We start from the raw sequence: 12,980 nt of genomic DNA, 5'->3' as shown, positions 1-12,980 counted from the left end.
AATGTATTTTAACAGTTTTTTAAAAAGTGTTTTCTGTAATGACTATATAAAATTATCCTCTGTGTTTAATTGAATGGTCTTCTTTCTGGTTGCTTTTTCAGTCAGGATCTTATAATAAATAGTTGTCATTCCTTCATACTTTCACAATTTACAAACAAAAAAGAGCTATTAAACATCTCCTGTCTTTTTAGTTCAGAGTCATTTTACTAACCTCCAGTCAATTAATCATGGGATGGAAATAGTTGAAAAATGCAAAAGAGGTTATACTGCAGCAGATTTTTTCAGCACTTTGTCAAACACCATTTCCAATACTTAATCAGTGACTTGTATCACTGAATATGTGTTTATACAAGCTATTAAAATAACTTCACTTATAATAAATTTTAGCCCAATTACACGTTGCCATCATTTTATACTTAATTTTACATTCTTTTTTAAAGAGAAGTGCAAATTAAAAAATATCACTTATTAATGACTATGTGAGAGACTTCAAAGTTTATCCAAATAGAGATGGATTCTGTAATTCTTAGTTAAGTAGCTCTTACTTGTATGAGTCATCTGAAATGCTATTCTGTAATTCTTGCAGAAACTTGCCTATGATAATTGGAATTTTTCTTGTATTAAAGCATCTTTTAATAATCTTATATGTGAAATTTGCCTTGTGCTCTTGTGCTTTTGGAAGTTTAGATTACTTCCATCATCTTAATGAACCGTTAACGGTTAGGTGCCTTTTCAAAGGTGATCTTTGCTTTCCTTTTCCTTTTCTGCTTTCTCCAGTTAATTACTGTTAATTCACCCACTTTCTTTTCTTGGGAATTATAAAAGATCTGTAAGATTAGGCTTGATACATGTGTGGTTTTCTTTACAGAAGGAGTTACATCTGAAATATGTTGTCTTTTTCATATAAAATAGCTGAATATGTGTGCAGTGTATCTAACATGAACAATAAATGCAGCTTATGATTGTTAGTGCTCATTGTGTCTCATTTTGAGTTAAATAAACCAGAAAACTGGCATAAGACCACCAGGAGCTTGATTTGTCCTGGCTGGATTTGCTGTGATAACTTGTATCTTCTGGGGGCATCAAAAATGGGATCCTAAGTTGTAGCGGGCATGAGAATGTTCATGTAAATACATGTTGTGGTCATGCTGCTCTAGTTGTGGAAGTCCAAGGGCACGAGTGAGAAGTTTGTAGGTAGAGATAATGTCTTGTACTAGACAAGCTAATATAATTAAAACAGATGTACTTTTGGGTGCACAAACTCCTTGTCACATCTTGAAAAGAAGCAGTAAGATTGAAAGCAGTGAAGCCATTTTTGAAGAATTGCTCCAAGTTTTGGTAGAGGCTGGACAAAAGGACCGCTAGAAGAAAATATGGTGTTTGGGGCAGGGGGGGATGCTAATGAGAAGTGATAATGCTCAGCTCCTGTGGGGAACAGGAAGACACTGAAATTCATGTTAGTCATATGGGTATCAAAAAGGAGACATTGTAGTGTACCATAAACCCAAAATAAATTTGAATAGCAGTCTTTTAAGGCATGCCAGTGGTGCATTCTGTGAATAACAAAACATGTTCTTGGTGTCTGAGTTCATAATGTAGTGAAGTACTTTTGCTTGGCTAACTTTCCCAAATGCATCCCGTACACTAGGTGAAATGTTCTAGGGAGTTCGTGAGTCTTGATCTTCAGCTGGGAGGAATGTGTATTGTAGTTGTGGTGATGTGTTCCCAGCTGTGTTTTAGACAGGGCAAATCTGATCTGTTCTGTAGATGGTCTATGAGTTGGCTTCTATTTTCGTTTAAGTTGGTGGTGAAGGTGAGGAAGTTGTCTGGAAATTAGGTGGGATGGTTTTGGAAAAATGTCTTTAAAATAATAACTGTAATAATAATACCTGGTAACATAAATGTTTACTTTTTTGTACTAAAGCTACCTTTTATTATTTGGCTTCAGTTAGAAGTTCAAAGGAATCTCAAATTTTATCTAAAGCTATATTACCTGTGTGTGTGTGTGTTAGTAATTTAACTAATGACTTCAGAACATGCTTATATTTGTGGTTTAGGTAATTTTCAGTCTACTTAGTAAGGTTACTGAACATCTGAAGGAAGTAAACATAAATCAGGTTTTAGCTTCCACTTTTTTTTTTTATTTATGCTTACAGATGGAAAAATACATGGGTGTTACGTAGAAGACTTGATTTAAACGAGTATAAAATGTTCTATTGAGAGTCCTCTTCGGACATGTTCTTTTTCTCTTCATGATTTTGACTAAAATGTGGTGAGAAGCCTCACATCATGGTTGATCTGCATTTGAACAATGTGTAATACCTACAAATGCAGTATTCATGTTCTCTAATGAGGTTACAATGCCAGAGCTATTGTAGAAACTAGAAACAGTATTGCTTTTTGAAAACTTTCCTTTTTTGGTTAACTTTTCTTGTTGTATAGATAATATTCCTACTTGTACAGAAAATATGATCTTCTGAAAGTATACGAACACTCTTTAAAGCAGTATTTTGATTATGTCAATTTACTCTTTATGTGTAATTGAAATAAGTAAATGTTCTCTAAGCATTCTGTGGAATATGGTGAAAAGCTGTAACTTTTTCTGGAAATCTCTTAATTACTTTTTGTAGGTTTTTTAAGGTTTAATAAGTAGGTGGACAAGTTTGTATATCCCTTAACTAGTGATCAGCTTCTGATTATTTCTGAGGCTTCACTTACACTTTACTGTATCGCCAGACATTCCCATTGACACTCACATGTTCCCATAAAATCCAGTCAGTCCAAGTCACCTGACATTGTTAAGCTTTAACACTGATGTAGTATCTAAATATATTCTAACAAGATATGGTCCAAGTACTCTTCCAGTCCCTGTGGCAGTACCTGTTTAAAAAGAAACAACAATAACAAACAAACTGTCAAGATGTGTGCTGTGGTCTCCTAGGGAACTACATATCTTTGTTCTTGACTGAAGATGAAAACAGGGATGAAAATAGATTTAATTTCCCTGGCAAAGGCTTAAGATTTTTATGAAATGCCATTTGAGGCTTTTGATGCTGTGTGAGTAATAATAACCTGAGTTAATCATAGAAAATGTGTTGTAAAATGTTTATATATAAAATTTTGGAAAATTATTTGGAAGCATGTTTGCAAAACGGTTAGAGATCATGTCTAAAATTCTTGAAATGGAGACAGATCACCTAATGAATGGCAAGAAATAGAAGCTGAGGTGGAGCTGATTAGGTCTATTGCACTTGTGAAAGCAACTTCTATATTTGGCAGACTGTCATGAATGCATTTATTGAAAGAGACAGTACTGCCTTATAGTAATATATTTTAAATTGGTACACAGTTTAAGTGAGAACTTCTTCTGGCTGCTTTTTCTCTTAGGAGAGATGTTTTAGCTCATGGGAAATTACTTCAAAAAGACTAGATTTCTAGTATCCATGTTTCGATACCTACATAAGTATGTCAGTCTAAACAGAATCCTGAGGCTTGAGACTATCACTGTTCATCATCTGCTTCAGTAAGTAGGTATGGTATGGCCTCTTATCTCGAGTCAAGTAAGTCCAGAACGGTGCAGGCAGGTGGTAGAGCATGGGTGTATTTTGCCAGTATGTCTCTGTTCAGTTTCCTCTTGTTTTTGATCATATCTGCAGAGTGAAATGTTCAAGCTCCATCTTTTAAATAAATGCAGATGGATATTATGTTTTGAGGGAATGTCTTAAAATGCTAGATATATTTGTGTAATACTACATACATGTTTATTTCTAGGAGAAGGAGCTACAGCTGAAGTTTCCTCGTCTTTTGTCGTTCTGTCTGTATGTGCTCTAGTAGTACTGGTAATACTGCTTGCAAACTGTGTCTCCTGCTGTAAAGACCCTGAGATAGATTTCAAGGTAAGCATCTGGAGTTACAACTGTGTATACAAGTGATATTCTTCGCTATGTTCTGATATCCAGAGTGCTTGATTTTCTGCAGTTATTGACACATCAGTGTCACTGTACATTCTCTCTTCTGAAATAGCCAGCAACCATAATTCTACGTGCTGTGAAGTCTTGCTGCAACCATTTACTTTAAGTACTTGATCCAGGCTGCAATAAGGATCTTTAATGTCTTTTCAGAATCATTACTAGCTCTCAGGATAAGTAGTAAAAGTGTACCCTTGAGACAATTTTGCAATAAAGAACCTTTTTGTAGTTTTTTCTGTGTATTTTTTAATTTATTTTTTTTTTACCTGCTGATAGGGTTTAAGACAGTCCTGTCGAATAACAATACTGAAGATACGTATCTGCTGTAGCAAAACTCTTGAGGAGAAGTTGTTATAATGAGAGAACAGTTACTTTTGGAACATTGGTTATTGGTGTTCCTAAAATGGAGTTTTGCTCTCGTTTCTAAATGGAGATTATTTGGCCTTGGCAGTTCATGGTAATTCATTCAAAGTCAGGGATATAATTTGAAGTGAAAAAACAAAGCAAAAAAAAAAACCCACCCAAAACCTAAAAAACCTCAAACAAACAAAAAACACACAAAAAAACCCAATCAAGCAAAAAGACCAAAACACCAAAAAAACCAAAAAACGCTATCCCCAAAAAAACCCCAAAACAAACCTCCTCTTTCTGTTAAAAGCAATACTTGACACTTTAATCTCTTTAAATCAGTAATAAATTGAAAATAAAGTATAGAAAACTAAAATCTGTCACTATATTTGGAAAAAAGCTAAGCCTCCTTAACATTGCTTTTTCAAACTATAAGAAATGTATTAGTGCTAATTTTAAGGCAAAGATCAACTTGTTTACTAAGTTGTGTTTGGGTTTGGTGTGTTTTTTTTTTTTTTTTTTTTTTGCAGGAATTTGAAGATAACTTTGATGATGAAATAGATTTTACACCTCCAGCAGAAGATACTCCATCTGTTCAGTCTCCAGCAGAAGTATTTACTCTTTCAGTCCCCAATATTGCTTTACCAACTCCTTCCCAGTTTCCATCTCGTACAGGTAAAATACTGGTTTTAATTAAGAAAAAAAAAGGCAGGTTCAGTGTCAAAAATGGAGTGTACCTGATTATGTTTGACTTCACTGTAACAAACTAATTGTTACCAACTTACGTAAACTGAGGAAATATATTTTGTAGGGTATAAAATAAAATGTTAAATACTGCTTCAAAAGTGTTAACTTACGACAGGGTGCTATGTGAGTAGCTTAAGAGAATGAAACTAGCCTAAATAAACCTCTCTAGAGTACTTTCATTATGTCTCTATGGACGTAAAGGATTTGGAGTGCTCTAGGATGTTAGTGACTTCTGCTGTTTAGTGGTTTTCTTCATGGCTAAGTTGTCACTGGAGTTTAGCCATTAGCCGTAAGTGGAAGCAAGAATGAATCTATTACTTGACAGCAATGCTACTGTTTCAGCTGCATCGCTTTTTAAATGTCACTGTAGACTTCTCATGCTGTAAATATGATACTGGTAAGACAGAGCATTAGATTTCCTTGTGTCAAAGGTTTTTTGGAATGCATTCTTTAAAATACAATTTTTATAAAAGGAATCTTAAGCATTTTAAATATTACAGGCATAGCTTAGCATAAAGTAGTTCTCATACTACTTCACATGTCATTTGTACATGTATTACTTGTGTTGCTTAATCATATTCAGGGAAGCTTCTAATAAAATTTCTGTATTTACAAATTTAAAGAAACTGTCAGTGTGCCTTTAATATAAAAGAAATGTTACTCTTCAGTGTTTTAATGAGTGAGGGAAAACTATCTGTGAAAAAAATGCATTTTATCTCAGCTCTTGTACGTTGCCATTGTTAAAGCTATACTTTCTGTCACTAGAAGTTATTTTGCCAGAAGTATGTCAGTGTACTTGAGTAAGGTACACTGAAAATGTAGTTGTACTGATAGAGCCTTCTCTGTGCTTAGGAGCACATTGATGTATTCTACGGCTGTAGCTGTTCCAGTAAAATAACACTGGTGTAAATGTGGTTTGCGGAAATAAAAATGTGGGCTACAAGTCTCAGTCAGACCAGTAGTAATGATGGAAATTTTTTGTGTACGTCTATTTCATAGTGTTCCAGTTGGGCAGCAGAGGGTTAAACACTACTGAATCTCTTCTGCAATATAGAGTATGCCACTGTTACTGTCCATCCTCTGCCCAAGATCTGGGTCTTGTTTCCTGTCCTTTCCCTCTCTGGACTCCGTACGTGAAGTATTTTTAGTCAGAAAACGTCCTCCTTCCAGATGGTAGCTACAAGTAGGGCAGTTGGGCTGAGGAATAAAGCAGTCGAACCCTTTCTCTTGAAATGGTAACTCTCTGTATAACTGTAAATGTTAAGATGTACAAGCAATGAGTGTTGCCTTGGGTTTTCTACTTCTGTTTACATAGGAAACTTCTGTAAGTAGATTACTTTCTCTACTCAACTACAGGGTATGATACACTTTCATATTGGAATTAGAACTCAATCTTTTTGCTTTCTTCCTGAATGTGTTAAAAAATTGAAAATTTGCATTCCATAAGGAGGATCACTTTGTTTTTGTAGGGGGTGTATACCAGTGTGGTTTAGAAGATGGAGTTGAGAAAAGTTTCACTTGAGTGCTGTTGTCACAACATTACCTTCATACGTTATATGTGCCTAACTAGATTTTGTTGCTTGATCTGAATGTACGCATGTAATTGTGAATAAATATTATAGGAGCTTGCGTTATTTCCTCAACAGTTGATAACTGGCCATCTCAGTGGTTTGATACATGTTACGTTTGTTTTGTTGTGTGTGACAGATGGATCAAAGTCTCAAGTTGCACGTCAGAGTCTAAACTACATCCAGGAAATTGGAAATGGCTGGTTTGGAAAGGTGAGAAGTTATCTTTTAATATTGTACTGCAGTTTGAGCCTTATTCTTAACTGACTAGGCTACTGTATTTCCTTTAAAATAGTACCCGGAGTTAAAAAAAAGTAATAGCATAAGAAAAACTGAAGTTGAAATTAGATGTTTCCTTCCATGCAGTTTTTAGCTGTAATCACAGCACTAACCAGTGCTTCTTTAATTTACATACCGCTTCTTACCAGAGATACTTACTAGGTAGACACTTCACTCCTGTGGATTTGAATTAATATGTTCCTGTTATTACCAATTCTTTCTATGAAAAAGTCTACTGAAATCTGCTTTGCCTGTGTTGACAAAAAGCCAGAAAATCTTTCTTACAGCATGTTTTTAGCTCTTGTTTTTCTTTGCAGGGGAAACTCCAAAATTTTTTACCCTCTAACTAAAGACACAATGGTTACCTTTTTTTCAGGTTCTGCTTGGAGAGATCTACACAGGCACTAGTGTAGCAAGGGTAATAGTGAAGGAGTTGAAGGCAAGTGCAGGTCCCAAGGAGCAAGAACAGTTTTTAAGAAATGGAGAACCATACTAGTAAGTAATGTTTCACAGCTTACTTAACTTATACACTTCATACTACTCCATATGATTTATGGACATTTCTTTTGTTCAGTGTTACTGTCCCTACTTGCTCTCCCTTATAACTGAAGTGCTTATCTATTAAAAGTTATAATCAATCAATCAATCCAAAGTAAGCAAAAGATGAGTTTGCTTAGAAATAAAATGAACTCTTTGCTTAAATGTGTTTGGTAGTTATTTTTCATGACTGGAAAACACAGTTGGTTTGGTTTTTCAGATTTTCTTCTACAGCTGTTTGGAACAAACTCCTGATGTTGCAAACTAACCTTATGCCTGTTTACTTGCCTCTGAGAACTGAGGTTTAACTCCTGTACTTGGCTTTCCTTTCAGAAGCAGGGGAACTGGCAACACTTTATCAGATATACATTAATTTCTTTGAAGTTCTCTTTTTCAAAAGATTAAATGCAACATAATGATAAAAACTAGTTTTGTTCAGGTAGCTTGCAAGGGCGCTTGTGCCCCCCCCCCCCCCGACCCCCCCCCAAATACGGAATTACTCTGACATCAGTCCAGTAGTACTGTACAATTGAGAAATTATTGATCTGACTGGAACTGCCAATAAAACAGGATTGTTTGTTTTCTTCCTCTTGTGTTATGCTTGGAGGATACACACTTCTAGGGCTTGAGTCTTTGTATACTAGAAAGGAATTTGATGTATGAAAGGAAATGTAATTTCTTTTCCTATATTTTGGAATAGTGAGAATTCTCTGAAAAGCTGACTGTCACAAGTTAATGACTATTGTAGGTAACTGCAAAAGAGAGGTGTATTGTGGCACTAGACGTGCCTCACAGTGTGGCTTACCTTGCCTGAATGTGCTACGAGTGGTCAGAGAGAGCTCTCTGTTCATAATACGTTCTAATGTCCTAGTTATAGTTGCATTTAGACCTGAGTTGTTGGCAGTTGTCAGAAGAAGAAATCTTGTGCCTTCTGCATTGGCGTACACGTTCTTGAAGCAGTTTAGAAAAAGTAACTGATCTGGCTGGGAACTAACCTGGCTAAAAAAAGGTTTAGCTTTTAGCCAGATCAGTTCCTCAGTATAGTTCACGAGCCAGTTGCATGTATTTATTTTTGGTATAAGGGATGGTGGGAGGATGGGTGTGACTTTCTTGTAGCAGTGCTGGCTTTCGTGGTTTTGAGATCCTCTGAGTTTCAGCTACTTCAAGTGATATGCTGCAGCAATACAAACGAGATACAAAGGTGCAAATGGAATCTGTAGCTTTGGATACATGCACCTTCTGTTCATGCCACCCCCCTGCCAGTATTGTGTGTTGAAACTTCTGGTAGGGATTTCAGTGTGTTGTGTTATACTGCAAGTAATGTACACTGTGATCTTTCTGGCTTTCACTGTATTTTTTCACTCCAGCATTCTTCAGCATCCAAATGTTCTTCAGTGTATTGGGCAATGTGTGGAAGCCATTCCTTATCTCCTGGTTTTTGAGTTCTGTGACTTGGTAAGTGCACTTATACAAACAGCTGCAGTTGTTTTTCCATTGGAGTAATTTGTATGTGGTGTACTTACTGCCCTGCACTCATGAAATTATACTTTTTTTTTTTTCCTGGGAAGTTTTTTGAATAACCAGAATCTCAGAAGACAGGCTTTTTTTGTTTAGAGAGAGACCACAAGTGTAATTTTTTGTTTATATTCTTTTCAATTCATCATGTGAATTCTAGGTGTTTGTGGAATGTTCTGAAGAGGAAAATAGCTGTTCTTTCTTTGATAATGGTATTACTAGTCTCTTTCAGTCTGCCTACATCATGTAACAAGGAGCTTGGAAGGGAAGGACGGTCATAGAAGGAAGCTTTTTACTGCAGTCCAGTATCACATGCACATGCTCACAATCACATCCTAAATTTTTTTTGCTGTCTGTGCAGCCTTAATGTGCTTTATTACCATTTCTATGAAAATGTTAATTGGGGAAGCAGAAAATTTCCGTCCTTCTACCTCCCCTCCTCTGGGTGCCCAAACTTTACCCACATGGGCAGCTTTGAGCTAAAATGCAGTGGTAGGCTCACTTTCTGAAACAGTAATGAGTGTATTCTAATAGTTAGAATTTTCAGGATCATCCTATTCTCTTCCTGATTCTTTCTGTTACAGTATACTTATTTTCCCTACTCTTACCCTTCTTTTCTTTCCCTCTGTCCCCTCACCACCACCACCCCCATCCAAGCAGCTACCTTATTGTGCTTCCTGAACATCAAAAGAAATGCTAAGAGCACAGTGAAGGGTGTTCTTACTGCTTTCTGCTCTGGTGGTAGTGCCACAAAGGCCACTGAAGATGGGGAAGGATAGTTGCACAAAAACCTTGCTGAGGCACTGCATTCCTGGGCATGTGTTGGAATTGACATGAATGTTAGGAGAAAGGAGGTGGTATGCGTGTATAGAAACTTTGAACTGTGCCCAATATACACAGTGTCTTCAAAGACGAAAATTTGGATATCCATGGTCTGGAAAGTCTTGAATTGCTTTATTGTAGCATAACATATTATTAAAAAAAAAAAAACCAAAACAAAAACAACCCGGAACTCCAGGTAGCTGTCTAAACATTGGCTCAATATCTGCTTTTAAAGTTTGTGGTCTAGATATCATTTAAAGCAGTTATTTTAAAAATGTCAAGACACAAATTAACTCAAAAGTGCATGTATATGTTATTAAGAAATAAGTATTTCAGAAGTAAGATAATTTGCATTTATAAAACTCAGCAAGATTGTTTTTATCAGCTTCACTGCTACGAATTTTCCTTTAAACTCGAGTGCACAAATACAACTCCAGTTGCATCAGTTGCCTCAAGCAATTGAAGTAAGAGTTAACATGAGCTTTTGAGTTTTCTAGAGAAACATCAGTTAATCTGTGGCCTTAAATAACTGTATTTTTCATTACTGTTTTGTTCGAATTTATTAGCTGTGGTAGATTAATGAGGTAGAAGTGCTGATAAAATAATTCTTTTCTAAACAGAAGAAACGCCTGAACTTTTAAAGTAACTGATCAAAGTCAAATGTTCCGTTTTTGTTAAGAATTAAGAAGTAGGTGCCTAAGGTTAACCAGATAATGGTTTCTATAGTTTTTCAGTATGTAGAAATGGAATACTTCTTACTGATTTTAAACCTGCTACTCAAATTGGAGGTTCTTTAAAAGGACCATTGAAAGAGAACTGTATTTTATAGACTCTAACAGATATATGTCCAAATATTTAATCAGATTTAATTGCTGCCATGTTTTTAAGTAGTTATGCTGTTTAATCCAACTTTGAATTTGAAGATGGAGTAACTTTTAAAGAGTGCCCTACTTTAAGTATACAAAAAAAAAAAATCATATCCTTGTTTGATGCCTGATGATTAATGCCAGAAATGGTCGTGATCCTGCAGAGTAATCTGGAAAGGATTTTACTTAAGGGGATAAAATAGATTTTCAGTTTGACTGGGGGCAGTACGCTTGACAGCCAAAGTGGTAGTTTTATAAATTCAAATGTAATTAGGTAATTTCTTTGGAATGGAAAATAAATGTCTGTGCTGATTTCTATTCCAAGTGAACTAAAACTTGGTTTTAGAAAATTGTATATTATAGTGAGTTAAACATGACTTTCATACTGGAAGTCTGGCTCACTTGAAGAGTTCTTACTTGATAGAGATGAGTATCTCCTAGACATCATAGTATTTTATTCACCGTGCACACAAATATGTAGGGGCTAGACAGACAAAACAGTGTTCATTTGAATAGTTTTGTGCAGAGGTTGAGGTGAGTGCAGTAAGTTAGCTCAGTATCACTGTATGTCACTAGTTCTTGTAGTCCCAGGGCCTAGTGTGGGAGGTAGTGATATTGGCGTGAGGGAGAGGAGAGACATGAAGAAGGGAGAAATGTGAAGGAAGGCAGATGACACCACTTGGAATAGACGGTATGGCTAGATAGCTTCTTTTTTTTAGGAGACCAGTTTTTAGTGGAGTGTCAGTAGGCTGGTGTTCTAGAAGCTGCTTTTTATCACTATGACTGGGATGGCAGTTACTTTTATTTTTCAGGCTTTTAGTAAGTGATCTCGAAAGCTGGTAGCTTCTTTTGTACTTTTTCCTGAAATTAGGTGGATCGGGGGATATGAAGGTGCTTCCAAAACACGTCAGAGTCTGATTCTTCAGCAGAAAGACCATAGAGGCAGACGTAGTTGAAGTGGTTCTAGTGTCTGTGGTGACTATATATTGTTTGAATGGGAAGTGTGAGAAACATGTTCCTATTTTGCTAGCAGTAGTATAGTGCTATGCTAAAGCTTTTTGTCTTGTGTTACTGGTGTTGTATGTACAGCAAAGAATAAACTTGTTTAAATCTTAATCACTTATGTGATTAAGAATTTGAAGGTTAAGAAAAAAGGTGGCAAATATATCAATTGTGTTCAATAGGAAATTTGAATGTTTTCGGACGGCAAGCTCTTTTGACAATGCAGGCTTCATTTTGCAAGTTTGGCATATTAAGTAATGAAAAATGTGGCTCTTCTAGACTAACACAGTCTAGAGGGTACAGTGGTTGTTTTCTTCACAGTCCTTCAAATTCATAGCCTATCACAGCATGTCTCCCTTTTGCGACTTCTCTTACTAGGATTCATAGCCTTTTTAGGACCACTTGACCTTGTCTTGGCTGCTCAGGCAGCCCTGTTGGATTATCAGTTCCCAGGCTCTTTGGCACTGAAAGGTCTTGATCAGAGGCACTGGAAACTGTAGTGCAGAGATGCTGGAGTTAACAGTCATGGTAGCAACACTGAACGTCATGCAGGCTAACTTACTTGTTTTCTTGGCCATATAAACTACTTATATATTTCTGTTACTTGAGATTGCTTAGTTGTGTATGTAGTAACTGTATTTGCTAGCATTTAGCAAATTACATTATAAAATGTAATCCAAGTTGCTCTATGTCCCTTGCTTTGCAGAGCTGAGCAAGAAGCAAGGGAGGTCAGTTGCACATGAGTGGTTTAAAGCTTTTAAATCCTAATTTTCCTTTGCCTGTGTTACACTTGTTTAAAAAATGGTAAATATAAAAATAAATGCTCAGTAAGTTCTTGCTCCCCACCCCATATTAGTTTGCTTAGTATGTTGGTGCAGTCTTCTATGAATAGTTAACTGTTCACTGTTAAACATTGTAGAATGATGCCAGGTTAAAAATAGTGGTAGCTGGCTTATTAACTTTAATATATTACTCAGCCTTGTGCGGCCAGCATTTTGTCAGCACAGCAAATCCTCTAATGAATTGACATAATTTATGAGTAAAGGAAAGTTATTCAAATGTCGAAGTAGCATGTATATTGTGAGGCTGATTTGCCTATCAAATTCTTACAGAAATTCTTCAGGTCTTGCAATTCCCTGACGAGATGAGATCAGCAGGACGCAGCATTTGCCTAGAATGCCCTGTAGCTTGCTTTAGGGATGTTGCTGTTAGTGGAAGCTGCCTCCCTGCAGTGGGTCGTTCTTTGTTTTGTTTGGACTTTTTCTAGCTACTGCCACTTGAAAACATTATATTAAAATCAAGAAAGAATCTTTGCAATGAAAACTTTT

General features: G+C 36.1%; 1 protein-coding gene across 1 annotated transcript in view; it reads left to right on the top strand.

The window, feature by feature from the left end:
* LMTK2 (lemur tail kinase 2) overlaps window positions 1-12,980 on the top strand; it is a 43,554-nt gene that overhangs the window by 10,566 nt on the left and 20,008 nt on the right. The window contains exons 2-6 of the mRNA XM_086760100.1: window positions 3,772-3,896; window positions 4,847-4,991; window positions 6,771-6,844; window positions 7,287-7,405; window positions 8,815-8,902. Of these exons, the coding sequence (XP_086616226.1) occupies window positions 3,772-3,896; window positions 4,847-4,991; window positions 6,771-6,844; window positions 7,287-7,405; window positions 8,815-8,902 (551 nt within the window). The remainder of the gene's footprint in view (window positions 1-3,771; window positions 3,897-4,846; window positions 4,992-6,770; window positions 6,845-7,286; window positions 7,406-8,814; window positions 8,903-12,980) is intronic.

Source organism: Chlamydotis macqueenii, chromosome 15 (genome assembly GCF_036417535.1).
Source record: "Chlamydotis macqueenii isolate bChlMac1 chromosome 15, bChlMac1.mat, whole genome shotgun sequence".
NCBI classification, from domain to species: Eukaryota; Metazoa; Chordata; class Aves; order Otidiformes; family Otididae; genus Chlamydotis; species Chlamydotis macqueenii.
Note: the sequence above shows the minus strand (reverse complement) of the source record. Positions and strands in the feature narration are given on the sequence as shown.